Source organism: Scophthalmus maximus, chromosome 22 (assembly GCF_022379125.1).
Source record: "Scophthalmus maximus strain ysfricsl-2021 chromosome 22, ASM2237912v1, whole genome shotgun sequence".
NCBI lineage: Eukaryota > Metazoa > Chordata > Actinopteri > Pleuronectiformes > Scophthalmidae > Scophthalmus > Scophthalmus maximus.
The window spans coordinates 5,842,393-5,852,442 of NC_061536.1; the positions used below are offsets into that span (position 1 = coordinate 5,842,393).

Here is a 10,050-nt window from a genome sequence, read left to right on the forward strand (position 1 = left end):
CAAAATGGAGAAAATTAAAATCATAGTCAAAGCAGCAGCGAAATTCCTAGATATGAAATAATTATCATGGGAAAAGATACATGCTGACCTTAGTCAAGGAGAAGGGAACTCAGAGGCAGCTTCTCAAAATACACCCTAATGTTGATTCTTCAGTGAAATGCCAGGAGTCTAATAGCTAATGGACAGGAGTTGAAAGAATACATTGACAAATTAGGGAAAAAAACAGATATCATATGCATTCAGGAGACGTGGCTCAAACCAACATTTGAATTTATTATTAAAGGATAATACAATATGCAAAGATAGAAATAATGGAAATGGTGGAGGATGTGCAATATTTGTAAAATAAGTTATAAACTATAGAAGGTTAGATACAATACAAGAATTAAAAGTAATAGTTCTTGAAATATGGAACAAGAAAGAAAGTATGAAAATAATTAACTTTTACAATCCATGCAAGAAGTTAGAGGAAGGAAAACTACAAATCAGTATTGGAACAGTGGAGAGGTAAAATTATCTGGTGTGGGGATTTCAATGCGCATAGCACAGTATAGGGTGAAAAAGACGATTTAGATGGAGAAATTTTAGAAGATCTAATAGATGAAAAGGAATAGGTGTGTTTAAATGATGGGTCAAGCACAAGGGTTAATTATGGGATGGGTACAGAATCAGCAATAGATCTCACGTTGGTATCACAGTCTCTGGTAGGGGAAAGTAGTTGGGAAGCACTATAGGGAATGATCACTATCCAATATTCATAGGTACTAAATAGTACGTTGAATTTAATTGGAAAGCATGAAACTGGTATGTGTGAAGAATGTAGTAGTCAAGAAACAGTAGAGCATGTCATTATTTATTGCCCAAAATATCAGCAGGAAAGGAAGATTTTACAACATAAACTAGAAAGAGAACAAATCAAATGTAATATAAAAGAAATAATACAGATGAACTCAGGGCATGTGGGATATAGAGCAGTATTTATTTTCTTGGAAAAGACCGGAATTATTAGAAGAATATAGACATAGATATTTTTCTGTTATTTTCTTTTATTTGTTTTGCTTTTAGTTATTTTGTTTGTTTGTTTCTGGGTGGGGTTTATTTAATCATTTATTTGTATTTGTATTATTTATTTTTTTGCTTTCTCATATAGCAGAAAAGACCATTGTGATCCCCACTCCATTTCAGAAGGTGGCGGTAATGCGCATCTAAAGGTTGTTTGCCAACCGCCGTTAAAGAAGAAGAAGAAGAAGAAGCAGAAGAAGCAGAAGAAGAAGAAGCAGCAGCAGCAGCGTTAGCAGGCTAGCCACTGTAAACGTTTTAACTAGCTTGTTTAGGTCCTCTGGCAAATTAAACGTTTTCTAAGCGAATAGCGGTTTCCTGGGAGGTTCGCGTGTCGGCCGGAAGACATCCAACAATGGACAAGTTCGAAACACCTTACGACGTCGAAGCCGACTTTATTGAATGCACGGTAAGCTAGCTGACGTGAGCAGCACACAGTGAAGTCTGTGGGAGTAACGTTTAGCCAAAAACGTAGCACGGCCAAGTAGTCGCGTGGTTTTAATACAGCAAGCCAAATATAAACTGAAATTAAATTTGATTAAAATTGATAATGCAACAATAGATGCTTGCCTATCGCCGAGGTTGTGTGTGTTGTGGTGATGCTCCTACCATGTGCAAAGCAATGTCATCTACTCCATATATAGCTGTGAGTGTGGGCTAAAGACAACGTCCTAGTTTAGCTTTGTCTACCCAATAAAGTGACAGCTGACTGTCTATTATGCTATTGAATGGAGCTGTGGTAGTGATTCTTGAAGGTTTTCTGTTTTACTCCAGGTCTGTGAAAAGTCCATAAGGGGAGAGACCCTGTACAAGATACACCTGACCACACCTGGGCACAGAAAGGTACACGGCACTTGGTGTATCGGTGCAGAAAACTATGCAAAATGAACATTGTTTTGAGTATTATTATCATCATAGCTAAAACACCCAGTGATTGACCTAGTGTTGGTGGTTTGACCTGCTGATTTTTCTTGTCATTCAGCTTCAGGTGTTCCACAGTTCAAGGTGAGAATCATAGCCGGAAAACAAGTGGCGTCTTAAAGTGATATTTCACTATCTGTCCGAGCTGCTGGCACCATAGGTGGACTCCCCCCCCCCCCATGGTGTTGCTGCTCGTCTGCCTGTTTATCCTTTGATCTTACTCACTTCTGTCCTCTCGTCGAACTCAATGCATCTTGTCATGTCATAGCGCCTGGAGTTGGACATGAAGCTGAAATTCCGTGCACATTTTTCCTGAAAATGATGCATTCTTGCAACCATGACTAAATAACTGAACAGGTTTCAGTCACTGCGTTAGGGCAACCAGGCGAAATAAATGCTTACCAGCTTTTGTCTTTGACCATCATGAAGACAATATCCTGGTCATTCTGGACGAATCCCTTGTCTTTGAGGTTCGCACCCTGCAGTAGGGTTATGGTACATGAAAAGGCAACATAGGAAACACATGTATATCAGACTCACTTTTAAGATTTGATCTACGTTTCCCTCATGTTGCCTGATATCATATATGAAAAGTTGCGATGGACACAACTACTTTGCAAAAACCGCAGGTTTTGTGCTTTTGAAAAACTCCTGTAACTGATCTGCATCAATCTCCTTTTCATGGTTTGTTTCATACAGAGGATATCCTCAAGCCACTCTATCACATCCATTTCTATACATGTTCTGGCAATTTTCTCTCTGCTTCAAATGGAAAAATACGTTTTCCAAATCCCTTTGGAAATTTGTAAGCTTGGGGTCTTGTAAGATTCATGGAAATCTTATGCCATGACTTTTGATTTGACCTTGTGACACCAAGGTCAAGCAAGTGTGAATAATGTTCTTGCATATGGCAGTTATTGTGTTTTGCAATAAAGCAAATCACGAAAGACTGAAGGTTTGACTACTGAGTTCACTCTCAATGGAACATCACAAAAAAAAATTCTATCGTATCTGTGATTGAGACTTGACCTCCTCTCATTACAGTCATCGATCGCCTTGCCGTGGTAATTTTCTATGCCATTTTTATCTATACCAGCAGAGTGCAACTCCACTGGATGCAAAAAGGAGCCTAGGAGAAAATGACCTTACTTCTTACTTGATTTATCACGTCGGTAAACATTTTCCTTGGGAGTTGAAGAGGGGCCCACCCCCCTCATCTCCAAATATTGTTACTTTAGGTTTCCATAAACCAAGATGGCGCTGGACAAAATCCGAAACTCAAGGCTTCAAAATGGACGTTCACAAACCAATGGGTGGCATCATGGTGGATTGCCACTTGCTGTAAAGACCTGTTTCATCTGAAAAGATCATATCTTATTGGAACATCTTTAACATGTTTGACAATGAAAGGCTCTGACGCAAACAGTCCCAGTTGGGGGCCGTGTGTGAATGGAGCCTTATCAATGGATTATTGCTTGAACATCAGTTCACATCTCTTCTTGATTGTCGTGAAGAAAATCCTGTATTGCATATATGCCTACAGTAATCCATTTTCACATTATTTGGTCTTTCACTGAGGCAACATAATATTTTGAGCTACGTGCAGTAGGACATGCTCCCCTTTCCTGAACTGCATCAATTACTAACATATGCACTAGTTATGATAAATTACTTAAAGAAGACAGGTGAGGATATTTACTTTACTGCACCTCAAATGAGCTGCGGTTTTGATCAAAGATTACATGCAAAATAATGTTTATTTCCATGACATAACCCTTTCTCTGTTTTTAGTAGAGGTGAACTCTAACCAGTGTCCTGTTCACCCAGCACTGATTGACTTGATTTTAATTGCTCTCCTTTCATTCCTGGCAGAAAGAGGAAAGCTTTGTTACGGCTGGTAAGTAGACATCATCTATAGCCATGTCATTTTTTTCCCCCTATTCTGGCCTTGAGTATATTTGCTGACTGTTCACATGAAGGAGGCCACTTTAATCTGTTGTCTGGTTTAAATGGATTTTCTTCCAAATCCATTTAAGGTTTGGATCCTTGTAGACTGGTTATGAACTCAGAACAAATGAAAGGATATGTCATCATTTGGACTGTATCATACTATATTGAAAATGTGCCTCAGCACCATAAAGGCAGGTATACAAACCTCTAGTTCCATTAGGGGAATCTGGACATGCCTGCACAGAGTCCTGACCTGGTCCCTTTGAACACCTTTGAGGTGAATGGGACCGCCGGCCTTATCATCCAACGTCAGCCCCCAACCTCACAGTGCTCTTATGGCTGAAATGACAGCAAATCCCTGCCATGTTCCAAAATCTTGTGTAGAGCCCATCAAGAAGAGCGGCTGCTTCTGTAGCAGCAGATTTATGCCCATGGTTTTGGATATAGATGTTGAACAATCACACAAGTGTAATGTTCTGTCCACATACTTGATACAGCATACAGTATGTTGGACAGTCGTTTTCCAGGTGTCCAAAATGGCTTTACTTAATTATGCGCCACAACTCACCCAGTTACACTGATTTGGCACTGGGTACTGAACCTGCTGGAGGAGCCAAATGGAGCCTACTGCTCATTCAAACCAGCCAAGTGTGCACACCCCAAAAATTGGACAACAAAATGTGATGCCACTTGTTCACATTTCCTCACTTTTTTACCCCCATTTTTTCACTGCCCAATGGAGGGGATCCAGACCGAGTCTGGCAGAGCAAATTAAAGTAGCTCCCGGAATTCGTCTGGGTCCATTCATACCTGCATCACTGTCCCAAACCTACTGTAGCCAAATTCGGTGGCTATGTATTAGCAAAGCCGGCTCGTATTCGGCTATTCTGGTGCTGGTGAATCAATGAGTGCACCAACACGGAACTGCAGGCATGCTGTCCTGGCTGGTTACTGGCTACAGAATTGGATGAAATATATATTTTTTTAATTCTCTGCTGATCTATGCAGAGAAGTGTGTTTGGTGAACTGTAGTTTGCCGAGGCTTGGACAGGACGGGATTAGTTCACGAAATATCAAAAACATACAATGCATCCTGCACATCAAACAAACTGACTGTTTGATCCAACTGTCTGTTGTGAGGTGGGTTAAAAAGCAAAAAGAAAAAAATGCATTGACGTTCCTTGCATTTAAAGAGTCGTTTGCAGAAATACTTCCAGGATTCACCTGGGCACATTCGCTAACATGCAACCTGGAGAGGCATGTTAGATTTATGTGACGACAAAGATGGCTTGGTTGGAAAAAATGCTGCTGGGTAAAGGAGGTAAAGTCAGCATTTAGCTGTTTTTGTAACAAGATGGATGTTACAGAGGTTCATGACTGCAATGCCTCACGAGGCATTCACCTGAAGACTACAGCACAGCAACATCAAAGATACAGAAGATTGCATCCCATGTTTGTTTGAAAGGGATCATTTCCGTTGTGATGTAAGTAGAGCAGAGTTTGAACTTGAAGTGTTCAAATGCAGATTTCTGAGTTCAATATGTAAACTGGAGAGTTCAGTGCGTTTTTGGCTGTACATACAGTACAGCGGTCTCAACTTATTTCTTCCCTCACACTGGTTGCCCCTACATATGAAGAGGAAATGAGATCATCCACTAAGAAGATTAAAGGAGGTGAATCAAGTGCATATTTGGGCACTTAATTTAACTCAACGCTAGGTTTTCAGCAAATCCCATGTCACTATGCCTCTTTCTTGACAAACTTACGGTGGTCTGAAGAAATGATACGAATAATAACATTGTATTAAAATTCATCTTACAAAAGGTGTATGGTGTCAGCTTAAAATTAAAATTTCTGTTCATGTAAAAATTTCAAAGCCCTCTATGTTGTATTTCCTTTGCTAAATACCAGTGTTGTGGTTTCTCAGGGCTTGCAGTCAGAAAACAGTCCATACTGGAATTTAAGGACATTTTACAATATCTGGATTACCTGAAGCTCGACGAACCCATCATCGGTGAATAACCTGTTCCAAAATTGTGTACGATATTTTTTTCTTTCTCCATGTTAAATTGATCCCTATTTAACTGTATTTTTCTGTTTTTATCCCTAAGGTTTGAGCTGTTTGGAAGAAGTGCCATCTACTGACCCACAAGCAGGCCTCAGATACTCATGTAGGCTATGTCATCTGATATCAAACCTACCAGAAATGGTCCACCATTTGATCGGGCGCAAACACAGGCAGAAATATATGGTAAAGCCATGTGAACATTTTCAGAAAACACCAGTTGAAATATGTGCGTTTGCGTTTTAATTAGAGGAAATGAAACTATGGAAATGCCTCGCCTTTTGTGTTCATGTAGGAAGTGAACCGGCCGGACTTGGTGACCTGGGATAAACAAGCTATATTGAACCAAGGAGGAAAGATAATACGAGCAAGAGCAGAAATAATAGAGAGACAAGATGGACGAGGAAATCCAGCAGTGAGACACATTTCATTAACCAGAAATTTTCTTAATTGCTTTTTTAAATCATAATTTGATTTTGAGAGTTATATACATTTGTTTTGTTTATTTTTTTCTGTTTCAGCCATTAGCAAAAAGAGGGAATGAAGGCAACACATCAAGAGGTACATTCATATTCATATCAAATCCACATCCAGTTTTGTATTAAAAATGAAAGAAATTCATAGGCATTTCCTTTTGTCTTTTGGTACTCAATTGTTTTAAGATAGACTAGAAAATGATCAACGTATCCATTTTAAAGTTATGATGTACATCTAATGCTTTTCAAGGAATCTGTTATAATGCATCGTAATAATAAATTGGCCAATATGAGCATTATTAAATATGATAATTTTCTTAACAAATGATGAAATGACCTCTGCTATATTTAGAAAACTACTTGGCCTCGTTTCACCTGCAGTCGAACAGTTAATAAGTTGCTGCATTTAGCATATCGTTGAGGGGCCACTGCATCTGTTATTTATGATAAATATGAAATATTTTCATTCATGAAATTCTTTTTTTTTATTTGTGTGTATACTCCTGTTCCATAGTTCCCTCAAGGCAGAAGCAAAACAGGAACCAAAATATTGCGAAGAGTTTGACCCAACACAATATACCACCACTCATACCAAAACAAAAGGACTATGGGGATGAGTACTCTGACCAAGGGAGGTATCCCCCAATGTACCCAAATGCGCCCCCATTCAACCCGGATGAACCTTACGTGAGCAGAGACAGACAGACGTACCAACAGCAGGATAGTCTCAGCGATGCACACGTGGAAGAGGATCAGCGCAGTGCAGATTACAGGGACAGTAACATGTACAGGCGAGAATACAAAGACCCTGATAATTGTTTGGAATATGAAGAGGAATATGTTGAAGAGCCACAAGGAAGAGCCACGCATGAGCCAGGTGGTGCTGCCAGATATGATCCTTGGGAAGAGGAGCAAGTGCCCCATGGCCAGTCTCAACAGGAGGAGTATTACCCAGAGGAGGCACCCCCTTACAGAAGACCCCAACCAAAAAGAGATCCTCTGAAAGAGTTCTACTCTGAGGAAGTTCGTCGACGGCAAGTCCGTTCTGAGCAAGAACCCTCACAGCCGGTTTACCGAGAAGATAAACGGCAGTGGTCTCTGGACAGAGAATCTGGTAGACATGACGGTATGAATACAGCCAGTAGACCGGGATCGAGTGAACCAGAGGCCAAGAGCAGGAGGTTTCCAACACCTATGGAGAGTGACCGATCACATCTTCCTTTGTTTAATTTTATCAAAGACTATCAGCACAGAATGCGAGACCCATGCAAAGAGGTAACAGTTTCTAACTCTGGGCCAAGCAGAACAGGAGCCCCTTCCTCCCATAGGCGAATGGAAGTCACCAAAACCATGTCCGACATCCCAGAGCCTTTCATGCGCTTTCTGACGGGCGCCGCTAACGATGAGGAACATGGCAAAAGAAAAAGAAAAAGTCGCTTCTCTGATGCCACTGCAGAGGAGGTGGAGATGACGAAGGAGATGTGAGTGGCAGTGCACCTGGTTATTTATCTGTGAAGCTTTAGAAATGTAAATCTTTCATATCCTTTGAATGCTTGGTGTTTTTAACTTCATACGTCATTTTCTCTAAGATTCACGGATGATTATGAACCTCCAAATCCAAAGTATGGCGGTCATCATAGACCAGGTGCTTTGCCACTGAGACCTGAAATCCATGCACCACAATATCCTGACCTCTACACCGAATCACAGGTAGTTTGTTGTAGAATTAAACTGTTCTGATTAACTAGTTACCAACCATACATTAGTTTACATTTAATGTACATTAATACATTTATAACTCACTTGTTTTGTGTAACTGATGTGGAACCCTGTCACTTTTTTAGAACCTGCATCATACTGAAAGCTACCACAGAGAAATCCCGGGGTCAGAGGGTGTCTTTGATATGCTGGTAAAATCCTGTATTTGTAATTTTTCCTGTTATACTTGTCTTGCTCATTGATATTGTCCCTGTGTCTTTAATTACAACAAACACAGCAGTGAGGTGTTTGTTAGTCAGCCACTAAAGATGGGGGGGGGGGATCTTAACAATGTCTCTTCTCTTTTACCCCTTCTAGAAAGGCATTGACATTGAGAATGCAGAAGAAGCTGACTTCCTGAAGAAGAAACTTTGCAGCCTTCTGAAAGAATTTAAGTCCAAAAAATCAGAGAAGACTATGGTATGTGTCACCCTGCACAGGGCAGCTCTTTCTTTGAACAAGTACTTTAATTCTCTGCCAAACAGTAGTCATACATTAACGAAGAGTGTGTTTTTGTTGTTGCAGCAAAATAGCCAAGATGGAGCAGTCCTCAGGAACGATTACAACAGCTTAAAGCCGGACACACCGCTTTTTCCACGACACCAGTATGAGAGAACTCTCACAGAAGACTCCGACCGTAGACGACCACAAGACTTGCATTTCAAGGATGATCCGAGAGGACCAGGCTGGAAGCAGCATGAGTTTATACCTGATGAACGGCTTCAAGATTACCATCAATCTGCAGGCAGGGAACCTGGACACTCAAACAGAAGCCGTTATGAAGGTAAAGTATATCATATATAACATTGGACTGTTTACCCTAACTGAGTTCCTGTTCACTGGTGCTGCATACCTTTATTAATGAGTCAGTTCACACATGCCTCAATAAGCTTTGAGTAATAGTCATTCGTCATATTTGAGAAAATAATCTTCCTTTAAGGTAATGTAAATAAGATCGGTTTATATTATGTATACTTATGTAAAAAACAAATTTATCTCATTTTTTTGTCAATTTCTATTAAGCTTAATGCGTAATCATTCTGGAGCCAGTGTGTGAAGTGTGCACAGATGTTTTAAGGTCATAAATGTACAAAAAGCTTGTTTCCCTCTATAAGAAAATGTTTGTATTTTTATACTTCCCTTTCATTTTAAATTCAAGTAATTTCCTTGTTCTCCCCCCCCCCCTCGCAGAGGCTTTTGGGTGCCCTGGAAAGTCTCAGAGTCCACGCGTTTCCTATTCCAATGAGCCACATCATACTGAAAGGTTTCAAGCACCCATGCGCCCTCATGGCTATCGACCTGCTGCTGAGGAGTATTTCGTCTCCCACTCTCCTTCAACTCCCCTGCGCATGGTAGATGAACCTAGGATGCATAGGGGCCCTCGCTACTCCAACAACCTGGACAAAATAACCTCCACCCTCCTGGAACTTGTGTCAAGGAAATAAGCATTAGATTTCTGTTGATGTTCTGAATGGAATACTTTAATGTAAAAATGTGATTTGATGTTAAATTTCTTCATTCCTTTTTTAAGATGTTTGCTGTAGACTTTAATGAAGACCTGGGTTCTTGATATTTTTTTTTTAAAAGACAAATTAAAAGGTTTGTCTACTGTAGCTGTTGTGTCTTTCAGATCTTCAAATGCCTCTTATCACCAGCAGCAATAATAATATTATTTTTCCAAAAAGCCATTACCTAATTAAATTAATCTTAATATAACTGGAACAGATGTTTTTAGACTATTTGATGCAGGCATTTATGAATTATGTGGTCCCGTGAAACTACTAAATACTGGGAATTGAATCTGTCCTACTAACTCTATTA

At 40.0% G+C, this 10,050-nt stretch overlaps 1 protein-coding gene across 5 annotated transcripts; it reads left to right on the forward strand.

Moving 5' to 3' along the window:
* The first annotated feature begins 1,232 nt into the window (after nucleotides 1-1,232).
* Nucleotides 1,233-9,842, forward strand: si:ch211-13c6.2 (uncharacterized protein LOC100000125 homolog). 5 transcript variants are annotated; one of them, XM_035621405.2, is made up of 13 exons: nucleotides 1,233-1,468; nucleotides 1,834-1,902; nucleotides 3,853-3,877; nucleotides 5,858-5,944; nucleotides 6,042-6,181; nucleotides 6,291-6,410; nucleotides 6,517-6,556; nucleotides 6,986-7,952; nucleotides 8,061-8,181; nucleotides 8,316-8,381; nucleotides 8,548-8,649; nucleotides 8,755-9,013; nucleotides 9,421-9,842. In XM_035621405.2, exons 1-13 carry the CDS (start codon nucleotides 1,415-1,417, stop codon nucleotides 9,672-9,674), a joined length of 2,304 nt encoding a protein of 767 aa, XP_035477298.2. In that variant the 5' UTR covers nucleotides 1,233-1,414; the 3' UTR covers nucleotides 9,675-9,842. The 5 variants fall into 5 exon arrangements, with proteins under 5 accessions (XP_035477298.2, XP_035477299.2, XP_035477301.2 ...); XM_035621406.2 differs by lacking the exon at nucleotides 1,834-1,902; XM_035621409.2 differs by lacking the exon at nucleotides 3,853-3,877 and having other exon boundaries at nucleotides 1,400-1,468.
* Nucleotides 9,843-10,050: the final 208 nt, after the last annotated feature.

What these genes read in the sequence shown, in the direction of transcription:
- si:ch211-13c6.2 (XM_035621405.2), top strand. Translation starts at nt 1,415, where the DNA reads ATGGACAAGTTCGAAACACCTTACGACGTCGAAGCCGACTTTATTGAA. An exon ending in AACACAGGCAGAAATATATG is followed by an intron (nt 6,182 to 6,290) that starts GTAAAGCCATGT and finishes GTGTTCATGTAG; the next exon opens with GAAGTGAACCGGCCGGACTT. An exon ending in ATGGACGAGGAAATCCAGCA is followed by an intron (nt 6,411 to 6,516) that starts GTGAGACACATT and finishes TTTCTGTTTCAG; the next exon opens with CCATTAGCAAAAAGAGGGAA.